The sequence below is a fragment of the Hoplias malabaricus genome, chromosome 12, assembly GCF_029633855.1.
Source record: "Hoplias malabaricus isolate fHopMal1 chromosome 12, fHopMal1.hap1, whole genome shotgun sequence".
NCBI classification, from domain to species: domain Eukaryota; kingdom Metazoa; phylum Chordata; class Actinopteri; order Characiformes; family Erythrinidae; genus Hoplias; species Hoplias malabaricus.
Window position 1 is genome coordinate 20,418,983 of NC_089811.1, and position 16,286 is coordinate 20,435,268.

Below are 16,286 nucleotides of genomic sequence, written 5' to 3' on the forward strand. Positions count from 1 at the left end.
ACAGTATTGTCTCTTGAGCGTACCCTTGGGTCATTATTCAAAGCTGCAGGCCAAGAGTTTGTCAAAGCGTTGACACAGCACACTGAGCAGTGTGAAAAGGAAAGAACAAACATGGTCAGTGCTGGAACAGGGAGTACACTGATACAGCAGTTACATTGTGAGTGGGCAGGAATTTCCCAAACTTTGTGTGTGAAAGTATTTCAAAAAAACATTTTCAAGCTTAGTCAAACAATTTTAAATGGAAAATAATTTATCTTTAACTAATAATCCAATTTCCTGCCTTGCGCCAAGTGATTCTGGGTAGGCTCCTCAACCACCGTGACCCCCAAACTGGATAAGCAGTTACAGAAAATTAATGAATGAATCAGTCAATGAATGAAAAGTTACCCAGCATCAGTGCCTTGTGTGCTCATGAAATCCACTCCTAATAAAATGTTACGTTTACAGTAATGTGGTATATAATACTATATAATATAATGTTATTATTATTTAAACATTTAACAACGTTCTCATTAAAAAGAGTTTTTTTCTTATAATTAATAGACATGTTTTCAGCTAGTGTGAAGAACAGTTTGTTTCCAGACCTTCTCATTGATCATAAGGATTTATTAAATAAACAGCACACTTGAATTAAAATAATTAAGTGTTTATTAAGTGTTACATGTTTTTGAAATGTTTAAAACTACACATTCACACAGAAAAAGACTACTTACTGTAATAATATTATTCATTCATTCATTGTCTGTAGCCGTTTATCCAGTTCAGGGTTGCAGTGGGTCCGGATCCTACCAGGAATAACTGGGCACAAGGCAGAAACACACTGGAGGGGGCGCCCGTCCTTTTCAGGGCGACACACATTCACTCACACCTACGGACACTTTGAGTCGTCAATCCACCTACCAACGTGTGTTTTTGACTGTGGGAGGAAACCGGAGAACACATCACACACTCCTCACACACAGTCCCTCAACCCCAGGATCCTGGAGCCGTTTGACTGCGACACTACCTGCTACGCCACTGTGCCGCCCGTAATAGTATTATTTGTTTTTAATTATATTCTTTTGGGCCAAAAACTTAAATAAATAGCTTTTCCAATCTCATTTTGTCAGGTGCCAAAAATATTTGCACAACTGTACATATACACTGATCAACCAAAACATTAGGGCCACCTCCTTGTTTCTACACTCACAGTACATTCTCTTAGCTCCACTGACCAGACAGGAGCACTTTGTAGTTCAGTGTCACTGCAGCACTGAGAATGATCCACCACCCAAATCATACCTGCTCTGTGGAGATCCTGACAACTGAGAAACATGGTGATAGGGAGTAAACAAAGTATGCAGAGCAAAAGATGGACTACAGTTTGTAATCGTAGAACTACAAAGTGCTCCTGTCTTGTCAGTGGAGCTGAGAAGATGGACCGTGAATGTTTTAAAAAATGTGCTCGAAGCAAAAATGTGTATTTATTAAGATTTGTGATTTGTGAAAGTTAGGATGTAATTATATACATATGAGTTATTTTAGAAGAATACCTCTATGTTTGGCTAGAAAAATGTCAGGATGATTGCAGGCTAGTTTCACAGTACAATAAGGGTGCTTCATAGTTGAGAGTTTTCTGATTTGTTATTGTGGCTTGAGTTATATCATTAACTGAAGGCTCTTGCTTGCTTCAAGTTGCCAAACTGCCCGAGGGCAGTGCAGGGGTCAGTGGGTACATAGTGCATTCCATGGTTTTAACTTACAGTCCGACAGATATGATTTCAGTTTGGCTTTAAACAACAGAGAGGGAAAGAGAGAGGAAGAGAAAGAAAAAGAGATAACCGAAGAGAGAAAAATATATCCACAAGATATCATTTGCCTTGACAATAGTCCTAGTATCCAGTAATCCTCAAACCACAGGAATGGTGAGTGCATTTGGTTCAATTCTTACATTATAAGAGATTACTGGATTTATATTATTACACTGTCAAAAAAGTGAACCACGATATAAATCAAATATAGAGACTATGGCCATCCAAACAAAAATCCCATACTGAAGACCTTGCCTGTCCTTGTAACTCTCTAACTGTTTGACAACATACAATAAAACTAGGGTTGAATTCAGCTTTTTGTTTGTATGTATGTAGTGTTCTTCAAAGACAGATGGAACCCCTTTGCCTTCTTTTAGAAACCTCATTAGTCCTATTCATACAGTGCTCCTTACACTCTGGCTGTGTTGTGTGATTGTGCTTTTGTATGTTGTATGTGTCTGTGCTGTGTGTGGATGTACAAAATGTATGTGATTTGTATGGATATTGTTCATGAAGCAGATAAAACAATAAAAAAATTTATTACAAAAAAAAATTACAATTATATCTTACACACACATAAAATGCTTTAAAATAGATTTGTACACCTAATATGTAAAGCCCCTCATTACTGGACTTTGGACCAGTGGAACTGCAATGACGGGGCAAAAATACCTTTGAGATGAGTTGGACCCCTGTTTGTGATCCAGAACTACTCATCCAGCACCAGTAGGCAGCCTCAAGAATGCTTTGTGGCTGAGTGAAATTAAATCCTAAAAGCAACGTGCAAGTGTAAAATCTCCGAAAAAAAATGAAGCTCATATAGCAGAAAAGGGCTGCAAATACCTAATATTCTTGAATTCAAAAGATACTTTGAATAAGCAGGTCTCTATAAACATTTGGCCAGATAGCATATCTAAATATCCACATATCCAAACATGATATGACCCAAACATGAAAACTACTTGCAGCTGAAGAGAATTCAATTGCTAATAGAATGGGAAGTTTTGGAGCATCTGCATATGAGATTAATGTAACCATGACCAAACCCAATTATTTCCTAGTGTTGCATGAGTGCTATGTTTATATTACCAGGCCCAAGCGACAAAAATCTGATATATCCAAGCACTGCAAGTGCTGGAGCCCAATTGTTTTTATTCCGGTTCCTCTTCTTCTTTTTAGGGGTCCAAGCACTGCAAGTGCTGGAGCCCTATTGTTTTTGTTCCGATTTTTCTTCTTCTTCTTCTTTTTTTTTTTCTTCTTTTTCTCCAATGAAACACGATGGGCAGCCCAAATCGTAGGTCCTACAGACTTGTCGTTTGGTCAACTGGTAGTAAACCCTCCAGCTACTCAGGCGCAAAGATTCAGCCCAATCAGCCTGATGGTGGCGCTCCCTATATCTCCTACCCCGTGTGGCGTAGAGACAAAATTCTTTTTTTCCCTGATTCCTCAGGTGAGAACCTACAATAAAGCCTCAAGAACCCATAAGCTCCGCCTACTTAGATTTTGAGCTAATTTGCATAATATGCAAAATCGCACACATTTTTGAGCGAGAACTAGTCTCTGGAAATATACCCAATATGGACATATGTGGTAGGACAGAGTCCTAAGAACCTGAACTTTAATAATTTTAAAGTTAAATTTAATAATTTAAAAAAAGTTGGAATTTCATCACTGGGCTGGATCAAAAACAGGGCTGGAGCTCGCGTTCCAAATATCACACAAATACAGCTATAACTCACAAATGCTTTCTCCGAATGCTACGATACTTCACAAGCTTGATCCCTATAAGGGTTGGAAGACATAAGTACTTGGTTGTGCAACTGCAAGCCTAGGGGGCACTATAACAACAAAAAATTTGTTACGCTTCACAGGATTGTCTGATTGACATGCCGATTGGTATGCATGTAGTGGGTGATGAGCTGACTCAGATTCTATGACGATGATGACATATTCGAAAAAACATGGCCGCCAACGGCCAATCAAATTTCAGCAGCATGACCTTGACAAGGTCCTATCATCATGAGACTTGCATGGTATGTCCATGGCACCACTTCCTGAGCACATAAAAAGTTTCATTGCGATAGCCAATAGGGGGCGCAATTCGAATTTTCAACATGCAAATATGGAATATCTCAGCGAAATATAAACATATTGACAAGCAGTTTGCTTTATTGCATACTCTGCATAGTGTCTTACAACTTTGCAATTGCAACTATTGTCAAAAAATGCATAGTTTATCCAGAATAATCAGGTATGTGAAAATGGAGCTTTTCGAACTCCTCCCTGGAAATTTGTCTTATCAATAAACAACTGGTATTTTTGCAATCTGTATAGACTGTAGGTCAATAATTATTTTAAAAAGTTGGAACTTTTGACACGCTCTTGCAGCAGTTATTCAACAAATATGCATGGGCAGGGCTCAAAGCACTCTTTGAGCTATAACTACAACAAACTTCACACAAATCAGACAGAACTTGGGAACATGGGAAAGGAGCTTGAGTATTTTCAAAACTTTGGGCTAAAGCATTTTTGAGTTACAGCTGTTTGTTATGCAATGATTCGAAGGCAACCTGCACATCTCTATTTAAGCAGATGCTGCAATCACACAGTAATGAAAGTTCCAAATTTTTTTGATAATTGTTAAAGTTCAGGTTCTTAAGATTCTCATGATACCACATATGTCCATATTGGGTTTTGATCCAAGGAATAGTTTATGATCAAATATATGTCCCCTCCCACTCATCTGCAGTTTTCTCTGTTTTTTGCAGAATACCCCCTCAGCCACTCCCTCTCACACACAGACTGTCACCTCTCCCCCTTCTCTCCCCCCTGCCAGTCAGAGAGGGCCAGAGGACACAGACAATTGAAAGCAGATCTAAACAAATCAACAATAACATCATGACCGCCTCCTTATTTTAGTTTCAGTGTCCATGTTTTCAGCTCCACTGTCCACAGGAGCACTTTGTAGATCTAAAATTACAGAGAGGGGTGCACCTCTTGCTTTGCATACTTTCATTGCTTCCTTTCACCCTGTTCTTCAATGGTCAGAACATCTGATGCAACAGATTAGCTGCTGTTATCTATCAGGTGGACCAACAAGATATGTGTGTGTGAGAGTGTGGACAGTGTATTGACACAGGTTTTAAAATTTCCAGCCCCTCTTGCTCTGCATACTTTCATTGCTCCCTTTCACCCTGTTCTTTAATGGTCAGAACATCTGATGCAACAGATTAGCAGCACTGCTCTTTCTGATCCACTCATAAGAGCACAATACGCACTGACATATCACCACAATGTCAGTGTCACTACAGTGCTGAGAATGTATGAGCAACTGTCTCTGAATTTATGTCTATAAGTTTGACCAATAAAATATATGTATCTCAGTGTGGACAGTGAGTTGACACAGATGTTAAAATCTCTAGCAGCACTGCTGTGTCTTATCCACTCATAAGAGCACTACACACACTGCCATATCACCACAATGTCAGTGTCACTGCAGTGCTGAGATTTATCCACCACCCACATGATATCTCCTTTGTGGAGGTCCTGAACATTGGGTCAGAATCCAGGGTGAAATTCCAGATTCAGTTCTGTGCTCTGTGCTGTCTCTGTAACCCAAGTCCAAGGAAGTAGTTCGACAGGAAAATGTCAAAATATAAATGGTTTTATAACTTGACTTATAACAAACTATGTGCGTGCATAAACAGTAATTTTAGGCTTGTGCACTACTTACAGTGGGGGGAGACATTTGAGATTTAACTAAGTTATTGGTGCAGCAGTAATAGCAAGCTGTTTGCTGTCCTCCTAAGCATAATACAGTGTGTCTTCTCACAAATATCATGTTTTTATTAATGGTTATGCAGGCGACATGCATCAATGCATCAATTTGCACATGTGCCATTTTAGGGACAGATTCGTTCAGATTACAGACAGATAAAGGACACATAATTTTATGAATGTGAACTGTCAAGATAGCCAAATACAATCAGTATTTGAAAAAAAAAAGAAAAACAATTGTTAAATGAGGTTGGTAATGTGAATTGAAGTGGCATTTTTTATGTTTTTGTCCTACATTAAAACTTCACCTCACTAATACTATTTTGGCAGAATGCAATAAAATCCTCACAGTGGATCAGATCTTGGCCTGTGTGTTGTATAATAAGAAAACAGGTTTTCTTGTGAATAGGCAAAATAGGAAAAAGCCTTGAACAAAGAAAACTCACCCAACTCACTGTCCACATTGTAAACTTTGAGAGCAGCCAGATGCTTGGCGGTCCTGGACTTAGCAGCAGTGAGTAGAGCAGCATTATGGACAGAGAAATCCTTATAATAATGTTCAAGGAGCACCAGAGCAGCACGCTGAATACTGTAGACAGAAAGAATGAATAATGTTGCTGAAACAGAAATGGGATCATTTGAATGTTTAAAATATACCATGATAAAAACCTCAGTCATAAACATATTGTGTTAAACTGTAATAATTCCCATTGCATCACAGTGATTGTAGCACCTTGTGAAAAAGACAACAACAAAATGTGATTGTTGCTATAAGAAAAAAGTATTCAATTAATTATCAAACTAAAACATGTGATGTGGTAAAAGGATTAAAACTCAAAATGAAAAAATTATTTTCCCATCTCTCTTTCTCTCTCTCTCTCTCTCTCTCTCTCTCTCTCTCTGTGTGTGTGTTTGCATGACTGATGCTGTGAGCACCTAACTGAGACGAAAGAGAATGAATGAAAACCAAGATGACAGAGAAAGAAAGAGAAAGATATAGAGACATAAAAAGAGAGTGTGATGTATAGAACAGTGAATGAGATAGACTGCTATATAGAGAGATGAGAGACAGAGAACAGAGAGAAAGAGAGAGAGAAAGAGAGAGAGAGAGAGAGAGAGAGAGAGAGAGAGAGAGAGAGAGAGAGAGAGAGAGAGAGAGAAGGTGATTAATGTTCCATTTCCCCCTGGGCTTGGAATCACAATTTGATTTATGCATGAGACATACACACACACCTACAGATAGCACTCCTGCAGCTCTATATGTCATTATGACAAAACAATGGGTTGGATGAGATAAAAACACAATATAACTTAAAAATTAAACAATATAAAAACAGCCAATAGAATAAAGCCACAGAGTAATAAATAATTAACAAATGCCATTACCTTTGAAAAGCTTAGGAAAACAGTTGTTAATACATAACTAAAAAAATATATTGCTTTGTTTTACACACAAAACACAAAGAAAAAGTTGCTTAATGCTTCATCAAAATAGTATAAAAAAACAATAAAAAACATACAAATAAATAAATCAGATTAAAGTGTGGGCACCTGAGCTGTCCGAGGTTGTAGTGTCGTGTTTCTCCGTCCGTAGAACGAATCACACACAGAGAGAAACATGGCTGCAGCTGACGAACCTCCAGCAGAACAACAGCCAAGTAGTGCGTAAACAGCAGAGCATCAACCAACGACACGGCAAACTGAACTATCCCCTGATAATTCTTATCCTATCAAAGACACACACACACACACACACACACACACATACACAGATCATTCTTCTGTTATATATGAAAGCAAGATAGGGACAGACTTCAGTTCATAGACAGCATTATATTATAATCATAAAGAGTCAGAAAACAAATCAAAAACAAGGTTTGAATAATTTGGAGTTAATATCCAGTGGAGAGGGCGGCACGGTGGCGCAGCAGGTAGTGTCGCAGTCACACAGCTCCAGGGACCTGGAGGTTGTCTGTTCGATTCCCGCTCCGGGTGACTGTCTGTGAGGAGTTGGTGTGTTCTCCCCGTGTCCATGTGGGTTTCCTCCGGGTGCTCCGGTTTCCTCCCACAGTCCAAAAACATACGTTGGTAGGTGGATTGGCAACTCAAAATGCCCGTGTGAGTGAATGTGTCTGTGAAGGACTGGTGCCCCCTCCAGGGTGTATGGGCCTTGCGCCCAATTATTCCAGGTAGGCTCTGGACCCACCTTGACCCTGAACTGGATAAGCGGTTACAGATAATGAATGAATCCAGTGTAGATTTATTGAAATACTGTAACTACAATTAAAATCTTCATTTTAACTCTTACATGAGCTTATGTTCCATTATATATCTATTGATATATTTATATTTAATTCACCAATAAATCATAACATTAAAACCTGTCTAATATTTAAAAGTTCAAATGTGCCTCCAAAAAACAATGGACACTTCAAGCTATGGCCTGCACAAGACCTAGGAAGGTGTCCTGTTTTATCTGCCACCAAAACATTACTAGCAAACCCTTTAATTCTTGTGTTTTTTATTAGGTGGGGCCTACATGGAACAGACTTGTTTTTCCAGAACAACCCACATATACTCTATCCCACTGAGGTTTTGGAATTTGTGAGCCAAATAAACACTTACATTTTTTGTTCTTCTAACCAATTTTGAACAATTTTGGCAGGACACATTATCTTTAACCGGTTTGGGGCTAGGAACCCACATTTTGTAAAGCTGTTTGCTTCAGAGAGCTGAGAATCTCACCTGGTCACACAATACATCACATGTCATAAAAAAGGCCCAACAATGCATCAGCTTCCTCTGAAGACATTACCCTTTCCCAATATTTGCCCTTGCTCCGCATTTGCACATATACACTTAAGTGTGCAAGAGTGTAGGGTGTCCCATTTCTTTTTTATTTCCTCAACAAGGGTCCTCACAAGTGCCCCCTACCTGCACTTGATACACTCCTTGTATATCCAGAACAGACGACACATTCTTGAAGAGCATTCCCCATGTTCCACTGTGAGTCTGTGACATGCCTTGCAGAAACCAATAACAAGACAAGTCGGAAAACAGAGATCCTTTACCCTTTAAGTATTACTACATTTTATTTTTCTTCATTAAGACCTGTGAGGTTTGAGTCATGTTTTAAAAATGCTAAAGTTGAGGGAAAAGCCTTGTTTAATTTTATGGATAAACATATATAAACATCAGGCAGTCCAGGACAATGTATGATCATTGAAAGCTGTTTTTACAGAGCATAGTTATAATGACAGGAACTGACTACATTTTAACCGTGTTATTTTAATGTTACAATATGCAAGTTCCTACATTTTACCTACCATATTATTTTATACTTGATAATGAAATAGGACATGGCTGGAAACCAGTCATTTATGTAGAAATATTTACATTTCTATGTAAAAGTCTGATAAATGGTGCTCTATGTAATGGAGGCCACAAACTCATTTAATAAACATACAGATCATTCTGCTCTCTGGTATTCTGGCTGTAACATATAGGTGTGGTGAACTCATGTGGCCAGTGTGCTAGTGAGGATTACAGGGAGTAAAGAGATGAATTTCTGTTTTGTAAAAGAGCAGAAAGGTAAATGTCACAGCCTCCAAACTTTCATAAAGTATTCTAATAAATTTAAAATATTCAATTATGCTTGGGCCTGTAATAAAACACTAAAATAAATTTTGGCTTTAAGCTGCTGTGTTTTGCATTTAAGTCGTAGTGATGTAAACACCTGAAGGGTGTGAGTGTCCCATTCTACTCTTAATGTGCCAACCCATTGAACACTTGAAACCCCTTTGGCTCACCCTTTGACAATGTCATCAGAGCACACTCTTCCAGAAAGGCCTTAGGGCTTAGAGCAAGAATTGGGACAGTGGGTGAGAAGAGTCAACCTGCCTCAACAGCTCCTCAGCCCTCCCACAGGCCATCTAATACAACACATGCTTAAGGAAAGCCAAAAACCTCCAATCCCACACACCCCAACCATTTTCTGTTTCAGATTCTCCCATCTGGAAAGAAATACCCGAATAACAGAGTCTGAACCATGCTTTAGAACCGTTTTTATCCACGGGCTGTTAAACAGGTTGCACCAGCAGCACCAGCAAGAACATGAATGCACCATACCGACTATTACTCCCTCAAGTTAGTTAGCATATTTATGCACTGAGCTCCACCGAATCACAGCATTTATCTAAAACTTTGTATATTCTGTATATATTTCAGGAATATATTTCCTATATTTATTGTATACTTCATGAATATTTGCAAACTTAAACCATATATGTGAACAACTGGTCTTTTAGCTGCTATGCTTTGCTATAAAAATAACTCTGGGATACTGTGTTTACACTGTTTCCATAGTGTAACGGTACTATATCTGTACAACATGACCTGGTAACTGCTATTCTATACACTTCCAAATAATGCACACTAACGCCTAAGCTACTATCACTGAGTACATATCTATATTTTTAAACTACAGTTTGCATTTTAACTTTATTCTTACATCCACCTGCTGACTTTGCACATATTCTGCTTATAGTGTTTATGTAACTTAGCCTTTGTCTTGGTGTTTCTGTTTATTTCACTGCACTGGAGATGTTGCCTGACATTATTTCATTTTACAGTACAACCCTGTATTGATATAGGGACGATAAAATTGAATTGCATTGAATTTAATTGAACTGAATTGTCACACAGCTCAAGGGACCTGGGGTTGTCGGTTTAAGCCCTGCTTGGTCTGTGAGGAGTTAGGTGTGGTCTCCCTGTGTCCTTGTGGGATTCCTCCAGGTGCTCAGGTTTCCTCTCATGGTCCAAACACACATTGGTAGATGGATTGGCTACTCATATGTGTGAGTGTGTGAATGTGTGTTGCCTTGCAAAGGACTGGCACCCCCACCAGGGAGTGTTCCTGCCTCACGCCCAGCAATTCTGTGTAGGCTCTGGGCATACCGCAACCCTGAACTGGATAAGCGGTCGCAGACAATGAATGAAACGAGTGAAAATATGTTTACAATTTGATGGAAGCATACAGGAAAAAAAGGGGGCTTACCTGTGAGTCGAGTATGCGCACTCCAAAGAAGAGCCAGTATGAGAGCAGCAACAACAGTGTGAGGAGGGCCAGTAGGGCTTTAAAGACGGCCAGCCTGGGTAGAGTGGCCCGAGGGCGCCGTAGGAACACGGCCCATCCAGCCAGCAGCAGGATGAGCATCTTAAAGGCCAGGGACAGGTAGAGCCCTTCGCAGGCCGCCCCACAAGCTTGTAGATGCTCTGCCCACATCAGCTGCGGCAGCAGCAGAAAGGACAGTGGAGTGACCAGCACCAAAATACCCAGCAACAGAGTCAGGGCCAGGGGAACAAAGGACAGCCAACTCCGCTTCAGCTCCACAGCTTCAGAATCTTTACCAAAACCCGCCAAGTCCTCCTGAGACAGACTGTGGTCTGACGTCCCTGTGACAGCTGTGGTGGTTTCAGCCCAGTTATCATCCTGCAGAGAGAGAGAGAGAGAGAGAGAGAGAGAGAGAGAGAGAGAGAGAGAGAGAGAGATGGACAACGAAATTTAAAACAGAAGTAACATTTTTATTAAAAAATTAATTACTAAAATTTCATGATTTTTAATAGAGTGAAAAAACGCATTATATTTAGACAGTGCTGAGAAAAAAATTCTGCATGTAATGGTTAGTTAGCAAAAATGCCAACAAAGACCCACTATAGCTGAACGTTTGAAAACTCGTTAAAGACAAAAAAGGCAAATATAAGACGTAAATACATTTTAAAGCCTTTGTTGTGTAACGTGATTGTAATTTAAAATTCAAACATTCTTCTGCTGTTTATCATTTTATAATAACGGTTCTGTAGAATTAAAAATGACAGTAGATTTAAAATGGCAAGCGAGATGAATTTATTCATCATTGCATTCATCATTCATCAAGGAAAAAGTCCTGCAAAAGCATGTGCATCAATTTGTTCTGTTCTTGGGGATAATACAGTCTGCAAAAGTATGGTGAGTTCTGGTTTAGATGATTTAAAAGTGGTGATTTCCATGTTAGCAACAGGTAACACAGCATTTTAATACAGTATTAATAATACTACTAATTATATATATAAATATATTAATAATAGCAATTAGCCGGCACGGTGGCGCAGCAGGTAGTGTCGCAGTCACACAGCTCCAGGGACCTGGAGGTTGTGGGTTTGATTCCCGCTCCGGGTGACTGTCTGTGAGGAGTTGGTGTGTTCTCCCCGTGTCCGCGTGGGTTTCCTCCGGGTGCTCCGGTTTCCTCCCACAGTCCAAAAACACATGTTGGTAGGTGGATTGGCGACTCAAAAGTGTCCGTAGGTGAATGTGTGTGTGTCTGTGTTGCCCTGTGAAGGACTGGTGCCCCCTCCAGGGTGTATTCCTGCCTTGTGCCCAATGATTCCAGGTAGGCTCTGGACCCACTGCGACCCTGAATTGGATAAGCGGTTACAGATAATGAATGAATGAAAATAGCAATTGTCATTTTTATAACTAAACCTCAGTTACTATATATTGACAAAATAGCAGGAGAATGTTTACATTTGGAATTACAGTAAAACATTACACAAACATGCTTTGAAACATATTTTTACGCCTAATAACTCAGCTTTAATAACTGGAAAATTTCACGTGGAATGGCAATGGAAGACATTGGTTCCTGTTACAATTATTTTAGAACATGCTACATATTTGGAGAGAGTAAATTTACAAAGAAAAAATATTTATGAAAAAAAAATCATGTGTCATTTTTCTAACAGAATTTATTAATCAGTACTTGCTGTTTTTACTCATATTTCACCAACAGTCCCAACATTTTGGGAGCTATATATTAAAAAAAAAAAAGAAAAAAAAATCTCTACAAAAACTCTAAAAAGTCTTTTTCTCTGCATTTGTCTCCAGCTTCAATGTGCACAGGATGCAAATGACACCCTCATCAGCATATACTAATGATAGCTCTTACACCTGCATAAATCTGCATCCAAATGTGGCTTTGAATCTTCCTCTCAGCCAATCACAGCAGAGGCATGTTAATACCAGAGCAGTACACTCGCAGAAATCGAGAAAGACACAGCTCTAGGATTACACAGAACCAAGGAAATGGATTTTCCCACTTTTTATCCTAGGGTATTTACTTATTTATTTGTGTATTTTTTCTCATGATGCGGCTCAAGGCCACAGTTTAGTCTTTCTTTCATCTCGAGGGAGAAAGGCGTCTTTCATTTCTCACAAATGGTAGACATAATACAATCACAACAATAACATGTCAGAATAAGTAGGCTTCCAGACATGAGAGAGAGAGAGAGAGAGAGAGAGAGAGAGAGAGAGTGAGAGTGAGAGAGAGGAGTAATGGAGTAAAAGTGGAAAAGTAGGTGATGGGGAAGGAATAATAGGGGCAAAGATGAAAGTGAACATGTGGAAATATGAGGAGTTTAATCCTTCTCTCTCTCTCTGCCCAGGGCCCTACATTGCTGTCTACTAGAGTGGAGAAAAAGGAAAGTGTAAATTTATTCAGTTCTCTATGCATTGCTAATACTAGTGGAAAAGAACAGATAAACTAGTTATTTATATGCTGGAGGAGAGAGAGAGAGAGGTAGAGAGAGATTGAAAAAAAGTAGTTGATGGTACCTAGAGTTTTTCATTTGAACATAAATTTAAACTTGTTTTCTTGTTGGAAGCAAGGACAATGAGCAAGCATAAGGTCCTGAGCAAATCTGACAAATTTGGACCCTGATATGGCAAAACAGCATATCTCCTAGGCTTTTGAGGTTGTGAACTGGACCATACACTGGAAACATATGGCATGGTTAAATGAGTCAAAGTACCACTGTTTCAGGCTGATGGTAAGTTTCAGTTTGGCCCTTCCTCTCAGCAGAAATCACATCCATGTCCAACTGAAGTTCAGTTCACAACCTCACAAGCCCAGGAGAGATGCTATGTTTGGTGTCATGATGTTAACGGAGGCATGGTGAGTCTTCTCCCATACATGCCATGGAAGTCAAAGAACTGACTTGCAGGATATACATGTGGGGCATGCATGGAATGTGGAATGTGAATGTGGATTTCTGCTGAGAGAAAAGGCTAAATTGTGATGGTCATAATGTTTGATAAGATCGTTTTCCGAAACAGAAGCCCCTGTGGGGTGTTCCCAGTTTGCAGTGTTTAGTACCTACTAAAAGTGGTCCAAAAGAAGGAAAATCAGTTAAGCAGTGTCAGGGTCATGAGTGCCTAAGGCTCACAGCTGTGTATAGGTTGCAAAGGCTAGCCTGTCTGTTCTGATCTCTCAGAAGTGCTATTGTAACACAAACTGCTTTTTTTGGCACATTTCTACTGTATGTTACCTAATCTACTAATCTCTAATTGCTTGGTACCTAGCTGGTTTTCCCCTAGAGGCCACAGGATTTGGAATTTACAATGGTGGAAGGAATATTGCACCTTTTACTCATAATGTATTTGCTTTTTTTGCTTTTTTTTTAATTGGTGTGGGGCAGTGGTGGTGTTGGGGCAATGACTGAACACAGCACTATACCTTAATTCATACAGATCAATGTAGTGGTTTTTTGTTCTTTGTTGCACCATTTGTCTGGATTCATTCGTCTACCACAAATCCAAGTGTTGGGTTTCTTCAAAAAACTTACAAAAGTTTTAAAGAAACTGCTGTTAACACAGTGTTGTTTTATGAGCTGCTATTGTGAGTCAGCTTGGAGGTTGTAGCTTACGCCCTAATCAGATTGCTTGGAACCAAGAGCGAGCCGTCACTAAAAAAAAGCACCTGGTTCCAAGTGTTCTCAAGGTAGTGTAAAAGTGCCATATGATGAGGTTCATAAAACACATATTTGCCTATCCCTGTCTGCCACTCAGTGTTTACAAGCACTAAAACGTTAGAACTAGACCATGGGAGAAACAGAAGAAGGTGGACCGGTCTGATTAATTCTAATGTTTCTTTTCTATCACACGAACAGTATGGAAGAGGCTGTACCAGAAAGCAATATGGGGAATAAAAAGGCAAGCTGTTGGAAGCAGCATGATATTCTATCCATTTGCTAAGAGAACCTGGGTCCATGTGGATGTCCATACAGTAGTACTTTGTTGTTGTACAATAACAGACTGTAGTCCATCTGTTGCTCTTCATACATTGTTTGCCCCCTTTCACCCCATTCTTCACTAGTCAGGACTCCCACATGACCACCAGTGAGCAGGTATGACTTGAATGGTGGATTATTGTCACTGCAGTACTGAGAATAGTCCACCATCTAATTAATACTTGCTTTTTTGTGGTCTTCTGGGTGTCCTGACCATTGAAGAAAAGGGTGAAATGGGGGTGGGGGGCAGGTGGCAGTGTAGCTGAGAGAAAGACTGTGAGTGTGGAAACAAAAACGTGATCATAATGTTATGGCTAATCTTTGTATATCTTGTAAATGGCACTGACCATTTCACTCATCATCCGGACAGTTGACTGACCTAAAGTTCTCTACAGGCTAAAGTGACCACTGCTGCTTTGACTGTAACTAGGTCAGGTTTTTCACACACACACACACACACACACACAGAGGGGGAAGAAAGAAATTATGTCATTTAGATTATAGAACTATCCGTGTGTGTGTGTGTGTGTGTCCTGTTTCCCCCTCATTAGCTGAGGTGAACAGTGGGCTCCTGCAGAGAGGGAACAGCAGGAAGAGAGAGAGCAAGGGAGAGTGCACAGCTCTCCTCTCTCCACCCTCCATTGCATTTCCTCTCATTCTTTCCATAATAATATACTGTGTATTACAGAGTGACAGGGTGTGCACATTTTACTAAATCTAGATCGCACTGGCTGTTTGATACAGATATTTCATCTCAATATTTGGCTTTAAAATATATATAAAAAAATTGATAATTAAATTAAAGTTAAACTCTCCTGTGTTTGTGTGTGTGTGTGTGTGTGTGTTTGCATGCAGGGAAAAAAGATACAAACAAAAGTATATATATTAGGGCTGTTGGTAGATTACAAAAAAGTAAGAAAGTAACAATTAGCGAGTAATCGCATTGTCACTTAAGACCTAAGCTTTGAAAAATGAATATTTAATCATGCAAAATAAACAAACCAATGTAAGATGAGCCCAATGCGAAATTAGTGGTGTTTTCCGATTAAATAATATAAATACAACAAGTATTGTACAACAATACCCCCTTGCATTTTTGGAGAGTTGTTTTATTTTATTATATTTTATAATAATATTTCAGTGTAGTTTTGATAACTTTTGAAATTTCAGGGAGAACTTTAGCACTGGACACAGATGTTTTCATGGAGAATATTAAGGCCCTGTCCACACATATACGAATATTTGTAAACATTTTCCTTCCTCCGTTTTTAAAAATATTTCCATCCAGAGGAACCTGAAAATGTCTGCTTTATCATGCCAGTCCTGTAGGGGGCTATAGTAAAGGTATCAAACACCACAAAAAAGAGAGAAATGTAGAAGTTTAATCCCAAATCACTCCATACTCTCTATGTATTGCACTATGCAGGTCTTCAAATTACTGAATCTAGATTTAAATAGTGCATTATATATTTCTAATACAACATCATGTGTATTTATTCATATGTGAAAACACATTGTATTTTTATGACTTAAGTAATTCACTCAAAATGGAGTGGGGAGCTATTTTTAATTTCAGCGAGAGACAAAAATATTCTATGTGAGATATGTTTTCCTTGT

The 16,286-nt window shown here is 39.2% G+C and overlaps 1 protein-coding gene across 1 annotated transcript in view; it reads right to left on the bottom strand.

Annotated features, from left to right (window-relative positions):
• The window catches only part of vangl1 (VANGL planar cell polarity protein 1), an 83,469-nt gene that overhangs the window by 14,677 nt on the left and 52,506 nt on the right, over positions 1 to 16,286 (bottom strand). Inside the window, exons 4-6 of the mRNA XM_066686700.1 lie at positions 10,624 to 11,058; positions 7,119 to 7,294; positions 6,014 to 6,156 (exon numbers count right to left, since the gene is read on the bottom strand). Of these exons, the coding sequence (XP_066542797.1) occupies positions 6,014 to 6,156; positions 7,119 to 7,294; positions 10,624 to 11,058 (754 nt within the window). The remainder of the gene's footprint in view (positions 1 to 6,013; positions 6,157 to 7,118; positions 7,295 to 10,623; positions 11,059 to 16,286) is intronic.